We start from the raw sequence: 14,505 nt of genomic DNA on the forward strand, positions 1-14,505 counted from the left end.
TGTTCAAAATTCCATAAAAGATGGCTTGATAGCACTTTGACACGTTTACATCTGCTGCCGCATAAATCCATTTATTTTGTAATCACAAAAACCCTTTGTAACATAAAAGGGCTACATGTATTCTCTTCTAGGCACTCAAAAGCAGCTGTTAAAATCTGTTCCACATCAACAGACAGAGAAAGAAAAAGAAAGAAAAAGTACTGGGTCAAAACAGATACGAATGAGACAAAAGATGAGCTAAACAAAAACTGAAGTGCACTGAAGGTATCGAGAGACAAATGACCAATGAATCAGCGAATCGCAGTTGGATGTTATAACACATCAAGTTAGGTCATGAATTTCCATGTGAATGGCTTTAAAACCATCGAACAAGCTTCTACTAGTAGATAATCCAAGTAAAACATGATTATTCGGGAGCACACGAGGATTACGGACACTCTTTTCTGGCTGTTTTTTCTATAGCGTTTTAACGCGCTTATCTTAAACTCTCTCGGGTTAGGCTCTGACTGACCCGATGTAAGCCGCTGCGCTATCTATACTTCCCTTATGGCATGTGAATAGGGACCCGCCCATAATGTCCATAAAGCTCCACTCCCAAGTAATCCTGCCTATCTGAAAACTTAAAACAATATTTCAAGTTGTAGATGTGACATAAATATTCTTCTATTTTCGCACTTTGAAAATGTCGGTGTTATTAGTGAGAACCATTTGAAATGTATGTGCAGATACAGTATACTCTGATATTGCTTATAGACTACAATTGTTGATTATGAGACTTTTTTGGCATATGGATTGAAATACATGCAAGTAGACACCATGAAAGCATGTTGTTCCTCTTATTTGGCCATGTCAGTCACGCCCCTGTGGTATTCCAAGGTGAGCAATTTGTGTGTTTACAACGGTGCTGTGACCTTTGTGAAAGAAGGAACAGTTCAGCGCAGCGTAGGCAAAACTAATGACAGACCATTGGATTCAAACCATCCTAGGAGATCAAACAGCAAGGGAGATCAAACAGTTCTCTCAGGTAAATTTACCATCTGCTGTCAACTTCCTGGTAAATCTCAGAAAGGTCTTCATCTGTAAGATTCAGTGCATTTCATCCTTATTTCAACATGCATTTATTTGTTTTCTATTTAAATTGCATTCTAGATACACAACAGGAGGAAAAAAGTGTCAGAAAATTATTTTCAGTCTTTTTTTTTTCCCCCACCCTGTATAACATGTTGCTCACCTGTGTCAACCTGCCCCTGGAACTAAACGAGGAAATATTCACACCCAAAAAAACAGTAATGTAATACACACACACACACACACACACACACACATGCATGCAAACACAAGGACAGATTGATGGACACATTCCCAAACTGGAAAGTTATTATTTGTGGAAGAATGTCTGAGCATGTTCAGCACCATTATAAGCTGGAAATAAATTTGAAGTAAATCTAAATTTACTGTAATACTAATAAAACGTGCAAAATAACGGACGTGTTCACGAAGGCCATAGCCAACACTGCCATATTTATAATATATCCTTTATATATCCATTTCTACAAAGCTACCTTTCACATCAGTGTCTTTAATATGAAGGCAAAATTTGGGCCCTTTTAGCTCACTGACAAATTGAAAACTGACCAAAATGCTCAACTGATTTGCCCATAAGATAAGAAAGTCTCAAGACAAGATGTTCATGAAGAGATTCAGCTATTTTAGTTACACAAAACAGAGAGATGTTGTTAGAAATAAAATAAATAGATGAAATTATTCATTGCATAACATATCCAAAGCTTTGGGGGCGGTCCTTATTTGTAAGGCAATGATGCCTCACTAATTGTATGCTCGTAAACATTGTTATGCCAGCAACATTTTTGTCTTGTCAAACATACTATCATTATGTGTGGCGGCACGATGGCGCGTTGCTTAGCACGACGGACACTGGTTCAATTCTAACAAGGGACCTTTCCGAGGTCTCGCCTCCTACCCGATGACAGCTGGGATAGGTTCCAGCATCCCCTGCGACCCTGAGTGCAGGATAAGCGTCAGACGATAGATGGATTATCATTATGTAATACGTGACACACACGAGTAAGAAATTGGCTGTAGAAGTAAGAAATTGACAAGGTTTGTAGTTACTTTCCAGGTATGCTCGAGAAACATCCTGTCCATTTGAAAACTATACTTGTTCCTCCATCACTGACAGCAAAAGGCAGATTTATCAGCATCATGGATTGATGTGCACAGTCGTAACTTGGCAGACCTCAAATTACATCCAACCCACTAATAACTAAATGAAGATATTTCTCCTGTACCGGGTAAAAGGTTTCATCACAGTTGCTCTATTTCCTTTATTACTCCAATTTTTTGGACAGAGCACATTTTCACACTCATCGGAATGAAATGATCTAATGTTTCTTGGGACATCTTTTTTTTTCCCACATTTTTCAAAAAGCTCTCTCTGTGACACAGAATGATTTTCAAAATCTCCAGTTTATGTAACAAGGGCTGAGAAAAGCGAGAGAGCATGGCGCCCGATAAGTCTTGTCCTTTGACAAAACATTTGGGGACATTGCTTTGTAAGTGCCAGCTGTCTCTGACTTTCAAGAAACTAAATTGCTTTTAAGAATCCTCACGCTCTAAATAAGCAGTGAAATCCTTGACTGTCAAAGAGATTATACGTGTCTCGACATAACAAAAATAAACATCCATTCAGGATTAATTTCTTCAAGGACACTTCATTCTCTGTACTTTGCATACAGTCCTCTGGAAAAAAAAACATGTTTGGTTGACACATAATGAATTCCCTATTCACTGCGTGTAACCAAGTTACTTAGTTGTTCCTGTAATTTATTTCAGGAAAAAATGTGTAAAATTTGGCGCTTAAAATATAGATGTTACCAAACACCCGACGGTATTCCCACAGAGGAATCCGATGTGGGCTAATTACTGGTAGTGCAGTTACGGCCAACACACCACATACACACCGATGGTGCGATGGGCAAAATAAAAGCGTAGCTGTCTCTTTGAATAGCCGAGGGCTTTATGTAACAGTGTCATTTGGTTCCTCACCACCGAGGCTCATTCGCATTCATCGCCCGACAGCTCGGATCAACTGTAGCCGCAAACAGCCTCATCATTCCTGGCGGATTTTACAAGATGGAGGAATTGGGGAATGAAAGAGATGGACAGTTTTAATGGATGGATGTCATCTGGCGGAGACGGCGTGAACATGGGCATATGCTGGTCACTGAGTATGTGCGTGTGCAGGGGTCGATGACGGTGCGAGCCATATTTGTTTGTGTGTGTTTGTACTACAAGCCTAATATGCTGAACCTCAGTCCCTCTGGCACTGCAGCGCCACCCTTCCTGTCCTTTCACTAAATGGTTCCCAGAGTGTCTGAGTCAGTGCCGGCCTTGGCATTGAGTGCCACTAGTGGGTTACATAATGTACTAGCCTCTCTCTCTCTCTCTCTCTCTCTCTTTCTCTCTCACACACACACACACACACACACACACAGACACACACATATTGAAAGGCAATAAGCACAGCTTGAGTATTGTGGAGCCTTGCTCTGGGCTCGAGCATCAAACAGCCTGCAAATCCAAATGGGAACGAGGGCCAGCAACGGAAAAACACTGTGTGAACCTTCTGGTCGTAGTGTTACTCTCCCTCTCCTGATCTTTTCTCAACACCTCTCTCTCTTATTTCATTGGACTCTGTGCTATGACCAGATGCAGACCCTTGAGCAATGCTTAAACCACAGCGGAGGTAATGAAATATTATCAGCAGTATTTATTTCCTGCAAACAGGTTCATTGTCATTTAGGTATCCAACTTTTTTTTTTTTTTGCAGAAATGTTTTGCAAGGTCATGATCGCTTCTGTGTTGGTACATGCTCACCCTTTGTTCTTATTTGTTTTTTTTTCGCTAAAGCAAAACCTGATTGTCTTCCGGTTTGATCCGCAATACTTTCAAGTGAGGAGAGGAGGCGTCAGTCTGTGTCCCATGTTGGCAGTTACTATTGTGTCATTGGTCAGATGGTGTAGGTTAAAGTTGAAGAGGACAAAGGAAAGGTTCTCGGTTTTGCGTTGAAGGTTGGACACCTTTTGTGTCTTTAGAAGTAACTGACGTGCTCTTTTCTCCCTCTCTCTGTAGTTTTCAGAAAGTGTGTGTGTGTGAATGTGTATGTGTGTGTATGTGTATGTGCGTGTGTTTGTGTGGTTGTGCCAGGTTGAAGTTGCACTCCTGCCAGTGTTTATGTGTGCTTGTGCTGTCAGATTCCCTGCAGACTGCTCTCCTGCTCTGACTTTGCAATAGTGTGTGTGTGTGTGTGTGTGTGTGTGTGTGTGTATGTGTGTGTGTGTGTGTGTGTGTGCATCAGGTGGCTACAGGAGAAGGGATTAATAATAGATGTGACCCCAGTGAAGGGAGAAACTGAAGGCTGGCTTAGAAAGTTGAGGCTGTACTTAAAAACTGCATAGTCACACATGCACACGGCGATTTATTCTTCGGGAGGTCGGATCAGGATGTCCAGCAACATGATCCACAAGGTTTCTTTCTATGTTCATCAATAATTTGCATTGTAAATATCAGTCTGCAGTTTCAGGCTTTGCTTTGGGACTCTCCATTGTAGATATATTTCGAAAACAAGGAATATCCCGCAAGGGAACTGAAGACATGGTCATGCTGCTGACTCGCCTGACTCGGCTGATTCATACATATACGTGATAACACACATATAATTGATTTTCAAGTGAGTGCAGGATGTGAAAGTTTCCCCTGCTTTATTAATGAATTACCTCCGTTTGGGATTCTTAAATCAGAATTAGAAAATTTGTTCAAGCTCTTTAGAATAGTAAAATTATATCTATTTCACTCCCCCTTTGTTTAGCCGTGCATCTACAGACTGGCGTGATTCACACTTCAGGCCGTGTGTCATTTTTCCAAAGAAAAGCACTGTTACATGTCATCGCTGTCATTTTGATTTGTGAGCAGAACTTTGCCTGAAAAAATTGAATTACTCCCTGGCCGACAGACCGAACCATGGGATAACTATTTATGATGTGCCATGTGTTCTTCTCATATTTAATCTAACCCATTTTAACCTTTAAAAAACAACTAAACAGAGGGAAACAATTCCACTCACTCTTTTCATTGTAAACCTAGATTATTATGATTATGATAGATATCTATGACGGATTATTAGCATTTCCTCCTAGATATTACAGTCAATAGAACAAACTTACTGAGTAAAATCACTGAAAATAACAGTAAGTCTTTGTTTAGTATTTGTTGATACATTTCACGTTTTTGATATATATATATATATATATATATATATGTATATATAAACATAATAACTGTGATAAAAACTACATTGAGAAGAAAATATATACCTTGTTTTTCAAATTCTGTGATGTTTCATGAAAATGTCACACCCCATCTGATAAGATCCTTCCATCTTCTCTCCGTTTATTGGGAATATTTGGAAAGTCCTGCAGGTTCTGTTTTCTTTGCCTCGTACTATACATCACTTTCCTAGTGTTTTCCTTCACCTCTAAACTCCCTCTGTTAAATTGTTTGTGCAAACAAACAAACAAAGGATATAGCTACCTCTTGAGAGAAAGGGTAATTTCCTATCAAGGCAAAGTTAATTAATAAATAGCCTGAACTTCTTGGCTGCTGCTTGACTTGGATCGATATGACCTCAGAGAATTTCCCAATCCGAGTTGCTTTTTAATTTCCTGCTTGCTGACAGGATGACCTTAAAAACAAATGCAAGTGTATATAAAGCCCGATATTTGCACACTTTAGTGAGCAAACTGTGTTTATTTGAGGATAAAATCGCAGACGTGGAAACCCAAAGGGGACGCAGCCTTGGATGCTGAATCGATATTAAACATATCGATATGACAGGATGGTGTCGGTTTGATCTGTGCAAATTCAAAGCATCATAAAAAAAAATGTCCAAATGGAAGTCACAAATCTGCAGAGATAATAAAACAAGGGTCTTATGAGGCGCGTTTAAAAGCACCGTTCATCCCCGCCCTGAGGAAATCTCACGCAACTGGCTATGAAACACAAAACTGTGGAAGGAAATAGAGGCGGGACGTCTCCGCCCTTCAAGGCACAAAAAAAAAAAAAAAAGAAAAAAAAAACATTGAGATGAAACTCTCCAGGACGAGGAATGCGGGGTAGTTCGACTAACCTCCCTGCAGAGGAGCTCTGAACGTCTCTCCTTGTGATTCGGGAAATTACAGCATCTCCATGAAAGACAAAACAACAGCTTTGTCAAGTAAGTCATCTGCGTGTTCGGGTTGATATTGCGTGTTGGCATTTCCCGAAAAAGGGGAGGACTTTTTTTTTAAAAAGCGATGTGCACCGCGGGTCCGCTTCAGGGTCCTTGTCAAAGAGGAGGCTGTAACCCACTTTCCGAGCCGGTGGCCGGTCGGAGAGACGCTGGCAGGCCGCCTGGAGAGGCGCGCCATCCCGTGACCTGGATACATGATGCGGCTGTCAATGAGAATAGGAGCCTGGGCTTCGTCTTTACCCCCCTCCTACCCTTACCACTTTTTTTTTTCTTTTCTTTTTCTTGCCAAGATCTGGTGACCCGGTTTAATAACCGGTTTGTTTGCGGTTCTGGCGAAAGGGAATCCTCTGTGTTTCCCTGTGCGAATTGACCGGAGTTGCCCATTTAAAGACAGAGGTGTTATGAGACATAGCAGGATTTATGTGGCATATTGTGACACCCTGCTGTTGTGTGTGTGTGTGTGTGTTACGGGGTGCTGTTGATGCTCCACAGAAAATTGCAAAATGATCACCAATTGGTTTCCAATTTTTTTTTCTGTGCTTCTTTATCCTAAAGTGAATATCTCACAATTGGAATTTTTTCTTTTCTCCCACTCCACTTCGTGAAACTTGAACCAGGTGTCTCTCTTACATAACCTCCCATAACGAAGCCTGATTAAAATTCACCCCCACCATATTGAGATTATGTTATCATTATTTATTTGTTTTACAAACTTGTTAATTCCTTATCACCGAATGTCTGTGAACTGTCTGTCTCAAGATTGTTGGTCAGACTTTTTCGCCTCCCCCCCTCCAACCCCCTCGGTCGGAGGAGACTCCAGTCAGGAGTATCCCACTCTGTACTTTTCCACAACCATGCAGCGGCTTTTTCTTGGCATCTGGCCTCCCTCGGTTCTGCCCCCCCTCCTCCTCCTTCTTCAACTCCCCCCCCTTTGTCTTTTGTATGCACTGCCGAGGAAACCTGCGTCACCGTCCTATTAAGAAGTTGCCAAGCACTGAAAGTGATAGGCTCCTGTTAAGAGGTCGTCAGGTTATTTAGATCGGGTTGCTAAACTCGTTGGGTGTGAAGGAAGGAGAAAAAACAGCGGTGACACAATGTGTGTTTTCCTGCATGGTCGAATAGATTGTAACTTCTTTTTTTTTTATTTACACTTCTTGGACATATAGGACGACAATATATATGTTGGGCACATCTGGATGTTATTAACCCAAAATACGCTTGCGGCTTTGGGTAAAATTCCCCAACTTCCTAACTTTCCCTTATCAGACTGTGTGGTTAATCGATTAGAAATACCACGGGCTTCGGTAAACATAATATGTGCAAACTTCAGGAAAAAAACTAAGGCTGATGACGTTAAGAAAGAAGGGGGGGTCTTTTTTTTTAACGCAAGCACACCTTGAGGCGCGGCTATGACGCATGAGGAGCGCAACGGCCTCTGATTGGTCCAGAGATGGATCGATCATCCGTGTTGTATTAAGAAATGTTGACAGTTGATCCCGCCTACAGGGGGGAGGGGTGATTTGTGTGCGTGTGTGTGTGTGTGTTTCGAGACGGCTCCTCCCATCTCCACCTCTTTGTATAAAGCCAGAGTCAAAAGCAAATCAGTTATAGTTTGAGTTTTTGGAAGTTGTTGGGAGCCAAGCCGCTGTTGAAGACATCATGACGGTCAAAACAGATACCGAGAAGCCGGTCCTGACATACTCTAAATCCAAAGGGCTGGTGGCTTTACTCACCGGTATGGTTATTTTTGGGAAGATGCCTTGTGGTCATGGATTTCTTTCTTTCCTTTTTCAATTTCAAATCATCATTTTGTTTTCCCCCTTTTTTTTTTGTCATTGTTGTAGCTTTCATGAAGCAGAGGAAAATGGGGCTGAACGACTTCATTCAGAGGCTCGCCACAAACTCCTACGCCTGCAAGCAGTGAGTACCATCTGACTCATGTTATTGTTTTGCCGTAACCAGGGTGAAATTATAAGGATATACAAGCAGAAAGCTGTCCACTGGAGGAATTTTTGTGACTCAATTTGACTCCCCGTTTAGACGAAGTGATGAAAATGTTCTCCCGTTGACGTGCTGTGAAAATAAAACACAACTTTGTTCTCTGATTTCAGCCCTGAGGTACAGTCCATACTGAACCTGAGTCCTCCTCAGGATGCCGAGCTCATGAACACAAATCCCTCTCCCCCTGTAAGTATTTTTACGTTTCGTTGACCTCGTGCAAATACACACACACACACACACACACACACACACACACACACAATGTGGTCTTGTATACCGTACCTGTTGAAGGTCATTGCATCGCTCAGACTTCTTACCGTGTCCCATTATCATCCCAGCCCAGTCCATCTCAACAGATTAACCTCGGGCCGTCCTCCAATCCCTCGGCCAAACCGAGCGACTTTCACTTCCTCAAGGTGATCGGCAAGGGCAGCTTCGGCAAAGTCCTGCTGGCGCGACACCGAGCGGACGATCAGTTCTACGCCGTCAAAGTCTTACAGAAAAAGGCCATCCTCAAGAAGAAGGAGGTGAGGCAAAAATGCATGCGGACATACCTTACATAGTGGTTTCTGTCATTGTCGAGCTCCTTTCAAACCTTCTCTTGTTTCCCGCAGGAGAAACACATCATGTCAGAGAGGAATGTGCTTCTTAAGAATGTGAAACATCCATTCTTGGTGGGCCTGCACTACTCGTTCCAAACAGCTGACAAACTCTACTTTATTTTGGACTACATCAATGGCGGAGAGGTGAGTTACTGGAGTAAAAGCTGCCACAGACAAAACTGTAGGGTTGTTAAAGGAAGTATTTTTGGAAGCATTTTAAAGTGAAAACTTAGCGATGAATTTTCCCTGAAGGGAGACGAGGAGGCGAAGCTATAAATTTGGAGATGCTAGAGACGGACAGACAGTAGGGGATATCCTGTCATGAGAAGCAAAAGAGAGAGGCTGTTGCTCTCTGTCGTTCTTTCTCCAAAGGAAATGGCTCAGGAAATCACGGGCCGGGTTGACAGCAGGGGGAGACTGGGGCCAAAATTAGCCGCACCATTCAGACTCAGCATGTGTCTAATCGAGTTAATTTCCTGTGATTGTTGGACGAGCAAAGAGAGCGCTGATTAAATATGGGCCTCATCCGGAAACAGGACACATTTACTCTCCTTTTACCCTTTCTCTTTTCTTCCTCGGCACTCCTTTCATCACACCTACTCCACCTTTGGACCTCTTTTCATCTATTTTCCACTGTCAAAGTTTTTTAAGCTCTTACTTTCCTAGCTCTTCTGTGTTCCCACATTTCCTGTAACACTTAAAACAGTTCAACTACAAGTTCAAGTCATAAGAAATGTGATGGAGCAAAATTACCTTTCCCTCCCAGTAGTATGATTAGAATTTCAATTTTGGATGTAAAAAATAAAACAGATTTCACCCATAAATGATAAGGTTTTCACTCAAAAATGGTGGGAAATGACCTGAAAAAACCCAAGAGATAGGAAGAAAAGAACAGCATCTTTTAAGAAAAAAAAAATCAGAGTAAAATAGCCCCTTCGTTTCAGCTCCAACGACAGTCATTCGAGAGCTTTTCTCTATAATAACTGCTTTTTATTTGTCTTTTTCTTTTTATTCCAGTTGTTCTACCACCTACAGAGAGAACGCTGCTTCCTGGAGCCCAGAGCCAGGTTCTATGCTGCAGAGATTGCCAGCGCGCTGGGCTACCTCCACTCCCTCAATATTGTTTACAGAGACCTGAAACCAGAGAATATCCTGCTCGACTCCCAAGGGCACATCATTCTCACAGATTTCGGCCTTTGCAAGGAGAACATAGAACCCAATGGAACCACGTCGACCTTCTGCGGTACACCGGAGGTAAGAACAGCGTTCCAGGTTATTTAGACCTTGCTTGCTTGACTTTTTGTTCATGAAAGTAACTTACAACTTTCTTTTTTGGGGGGCTGTCCACAGTATCTGGCTCCTGAAGTGCTACACAAGCAGCCATATGACCGGACAGTAGACTGGTGGTGTTTAGGAGCAGTTCTCTATGAGATGCTCTATGGCCTGGTGAGTGATGATCCATGCGTACCAAAAAGAATTATCATCAAAATATTCTTTGTTAAAAAACATAATCCGTGCTTTAAAGTTCTCGTCAGAATGCTAACCGATCTGTCCGTCCTTCTTAAGCCTCCGTTCTACAGCCGTAACACAGCGGAAATGTACGACAATATCCTGAACAAGCCGCTGCAGCTGAAACCCAACATATCCAACGCAGCCAGACACCTGCTGGAGGGCCTGTTACAGAAGGATAGAACAAAGAGGCTCGGCTGCACTGAAGACTTTGTGAGTATCCGCTTCCTCAACCGCTCGCTGGTATTCTTATGTTTTACTCGGCGGCACATTAAATTAACTGTCGCCCATGTTTCCTCACAGATTGAGATTAAGAACCACATATTCTTCTCCCCGATCAACTGGGATGACCTCAATGCCAAGAAGATCACCCCCCCTTTCAACCCCAACGTGGTAATTCTCCTTTTAATTTTTCCATTAAAAGGACTGACGATTTGCTGATTTATGATTTTCTGGGACACCGAAGCTGCAGATTTAAGTTTTTAGTTTTCAATATTTACACGTACTTAACCAGAGACGGGAAAAAAAAAATGACAATTTGAAACATTACCGGTTATAGCAAAGTACTTTGAAAGGATAATTGCAGAGTGACTAATCCCCCCCCCCCACCACCACCACCCTTCTATTTCTTTCCTGCCTTTCTCTCTCAGACGGGACCCAATGACCTGCGGCACTTTGATCCAGAGTTCACAGATGAGCCCGTGCCCAGCTCTATCGGCTGTTCCCCAGACAGCGCGCTCGTCACAGCCAGCATCAAAGAGGCCGCCGAGGCTTTTGTGGGCTTCTCTTACGCCCCTTCCATGGACTCCTACCTATAGGATTTAAACACAGGCACTTGAAACGGACAAGTTAGACTTACACAAAACAAACTGTGGCATGTCTGTGGAGCTGCATCTTGATCCCACCCTACATTTTTCCACCGAGACGATGGATATTCCTAAACCTACACTCTCACCATCGCTGAATCTGTCAATACCAAGAACCTGCTTGTACATACGTTGACGTGGCCTAACTCCTGAACGCATTTAAGGAGACTCGTGACAAGAGGATGACCGTCATCTTTAAATATCTGGGGTTTGAAATGTAAAAATGCACAAAATCTTCATCGCAGACAAACATCTATGTAGATCCTGCTTCTACCGAGATTCGGAAGTCCTTTGCACATAGCTCAGGCAGCTTAAAAGTCCCCATCAACCCTCAAGACAAACCTAATAAGCACATGTATCAGAGGAAAAGGATTTGCTTCTTCATCTATGTAGCGACACATCACCCTTTAGACATCCGGTCGACAGCCCATAGGGACCTACTTGAGTAGCTTGGGGACTACATTCTTTTGGTGCTTTTGTTTGTTCTCTTTTATTTTATGAGTGTTTCTAAAAGGGAGTCATTCTAGGTTGAATGTTACAGAGGGGGACATTTGATATCTTTGAAAGGTGCCTTTATTTTCTTCTCTCCATCATATCCGACGTCTTTTGGGTTCGCCTGTGTCAGCGAGTTACATTTCGTCCGAACTATTGTTTTGGTTGTCACCAAGGGGGTCAACGTAGCACTGAAATCCTGCACCTGCAAAATGTAAGGCATAGGAGCTCATAAGATGTTACCTATCTTCATTTGCACATAAAAATAATAGTAATGCTGGTAGAGAGAAAGACAGTAAGAGAAACGCACTGCTGCTATATCCAAGGTGAAAAGAGTGATGTGTTGAGACGTGTCTGTGAAGTTGTGCTCGCCATCTGCGTCCCCCTCATATAGTCTTCCTTAGGACTCGCAAACAGTGCAGCAGTGGCCTGCAGCCGGCTAACAACTTTGGCAGTGAACATTCCATTTTAAAATATTGCTGTAATGCAGTTTAACGGTATTTAAGTTTGTTTGTATATTTTGAGTTATGTGTACTAGTTTAATGTATATTGAACAAAAATGACTAAAGGTATGCTTAAATATGTATATGTAACAATTCCTGTTAAATGTACTGTAAATTGTAAAATTGTTCTAAGATTTACGTGACCATGTTTGGTTTGCAATTAAAGTTTAACTTAATTACACCTTACGAAACAGCGTGTTTTAGTTTTTTGTTTGAATAATTTTAGCAAGTACATTGTGATTTTGCCATCCTCAGAAAGTAAACAAGTATATCACTTTACATTTTGCTCTTTTTGAAATTTATTCATCTATTTTATTTCATTTACCCGTTCTTTTATTTTTACCACATTGTCATGTCTTGATATTTTTGACATGAAGAAAAATATGTAAAGAATGAAGATCACATGTTAAATATTTACTAGTCCTGGTCTGAACGGACTTGGGCCACTGACCTCCATCAAATGTTCCACATTAATGAAGCATGGACTTTCACCCTTCCCATGCGTCAGCAGCATTACACAACCATAACACCTGTGTGTGTGTGTGTGTGTGTGTGTGTGTGTGTATATGTGTGTGTGTGCATATCTGTTTGCAGTGAAATTATTACTTGAACTCAACTGGACTGTGAACCCTGCTCTGTGCCAAAAGGATATGAAATATGAAATAATCCAGTTTACATGACATTCAGAGGGAATATGTTTTGATGCGAAAGCTGTTACTGGTTTTACAGGAAATGAGAAAAACACTAGTGAGTCAAAGAGGATCAGAGCAGCTTGGTGGCGAGATGAAGAACTTTGTCTATCTACCAGGGCTCAAGGTTATGTTTCACGATAGTGTCTGCTTTAGGGTTTTCTGTCAAGTCTGGGAACCCAAGTCGTGTGATTGACCTCTGGCCTCCTAATGTCCCTGTGAAGACGGGGAAAGTGAAAAGAGCACTCATTTTCAGTCAAATACTGTCAGCAGTTGTCTGATTGGAAATATTGAGCTGCACTTTAAACAGCTGCACTCAAAATGCAAGCAAAACTCTACAGTTAATTGAATGTTTTGTGTAAAAGCATATTTTAATTTAGGCCTCAAAAATGATTAAGACCGTAATTTCTGACTTCAAATCACTAGTTCTCTTGAACATTTTGTTCTCGTTTCTGATTTCTTTGATTTCGCAACACTTTCATTCTTTCAAAATCTGTACAAATGACGTTTAATGTTTAACACTGTGACAATCTAATTCCGTTTCTGTATTACAGTTTTATGCACTAGGAAATTGCACACTGGGTGCTTATATGTCTCCTAACTGGCTGATTTTTCTTTATTCCATCTGCAGACGAATGTCTTCAGCTCAGATTTCCTGAGAACACAGAGAAATTTCACACGAAAGTGAAGACAGTCCAGTAAGTTCAACCTCTGCCTTTACGGTATATCAAATTGTGGAGCTCAGATATCAGATGTATATGTATAACTTTGAACATCAATGCGCACTACTTTGACTTTCACTCGGAGATTCAGTATTAACATCTTTTACATGGAAAACATTACCAAATAGCATTTTAACATGATAAAAAGAATGCATATTGGCCTGTCAGCTTTGCTATGGCATTGTAGCATCTATCAGTTACGTACTGATCGTCATTTTGACAGATGCAAATAAAATACATAATTATTGTCATCAGAATTAGAGATGAAATTCTTTCACCCTTTGGTGTTGAGGCTGTTTACCTCGTTTATCTGTCTCATTTCCAGCAGGGGGCGACATTTGCATGCACAAAATGAAACCAGAGCGTTTTGAACTTTTTAAGACACCAGCTCATATTGGCACTTCAATTTTACCCCAGTGAATTTCTAGATATGTTTTTCGGTCTCATTTCATAATTTCAAGCTTTCATAGATGCTGCAGGCTTCTTGTTTTAAAAAGAGTTTTTTCTTTTTTTTTTTCTTGTAAACGGTAAAGCAAAGTGAGCCCAATCGTCGGGCCACTATCCGATTGTCAAGCATCTTTTACAACCATCTCTCAGTGTCTCGGCCAAACACTCCTCCTGTTTCCTTGAGACTCCACTGCTCTGTCCAAATATGGTTGCCTCACATCACAAAGTGTCACAAAAATAGCAATGATCTAATTACCATATCCCCAAACAATTAAGGATGTCATCAACATTTGTGTTTGTTCTCCCTTCATTTTTGTCTTTCCAAGATAAAGTACTCAACGTCTTTGTGCTTAGGCCCTGAGATGTA

The 14,505-nt window shown here is 41.5% G+C and overlaps 1 protein-coding gene and 1 long non-coding RNA gene across 4 annotated transcripts in view; both read left to right on the forward strand.

Annotated features, from left to right (window-relative positions):
• Positions 1–3,561: 3,561 nt before the first annotated feature.
• Positions 3,562–12,466, forward strand: LOC147222701 (serine/threonine-protein kinase Sgk1). 3 transcript variants are annotated; one of them, XM_086167458.1, is made up of 10 exons: positions 3,562–3,766; positions 8,152–8,227; positions 8,419–8,494; positions 8,647–8,835; positions 8,923–9,054; positions 9,928–10,164; positions 10,261–10,356; positions 10,477–10,632; positions 10,723–10,812; positions 11,070–12,466. In XM_086167458.1, the coding sequence occupies exons 1-10, from the start codon at positions 3,604–3,606 to the stop codon at positions 11,235–11,237; spliced, it is 1,383 nt and encodes a 460-aa protein (XP_086023584.1). In that variant the 5' UTR covers positions 3,562–3,603; the 3' UTR covers positions 11,238–12,466. The 3 variants fall into 3 exon arrangements, with proteins under 3 accessions (XP_086023584.1, XP_086023586.1, XP_086023585.1); XM_086167460.1 differs by lacking the exon at positions 3,562–3,766 and adding an exon at positions 3,838–6,292; XM_086167459.1 differs by lacking the exon at positions 3,562–3,766 and adding an exon at positions 7,443–8,042.
• A 510-nt stretch (positions 12,467–12,976) lies between these two features.
• The window catches only part of LOC147222702 (uncharacterized), a 2,773-nt gene continuing 1,244 nt past the window's right edge, over positions 12,977–14,505 (forward strand). Inside the window, exons 1-2 of the long non-coding RNA XR_015107710.1 lie at positions 12,977–13,096; positions 13,601–13,667. This is a non-coding gene — a long non-coding RNA (uncharacterized LOC147222702). The remainder of the gene's footprint in view (positions 13,097–13,600; positions 13,668–14,505) is intronic.

Source organism: Fistularia commersonii, chromosome 20, assembly GCF_037954325.1.
Source record: "Fistularia commersonii isolate RoL2024-O1a breed Wild chromosome 20, RoL_Fcom_v1.0, whole genome shotgun sequence".
NCBI classification, from domain to species: Eukaryota; Metazoa; Chordata; class Actinopteri; order Syngnathiformes; family Fistulariidae; genus Fistularia; species Fistularia commersonii.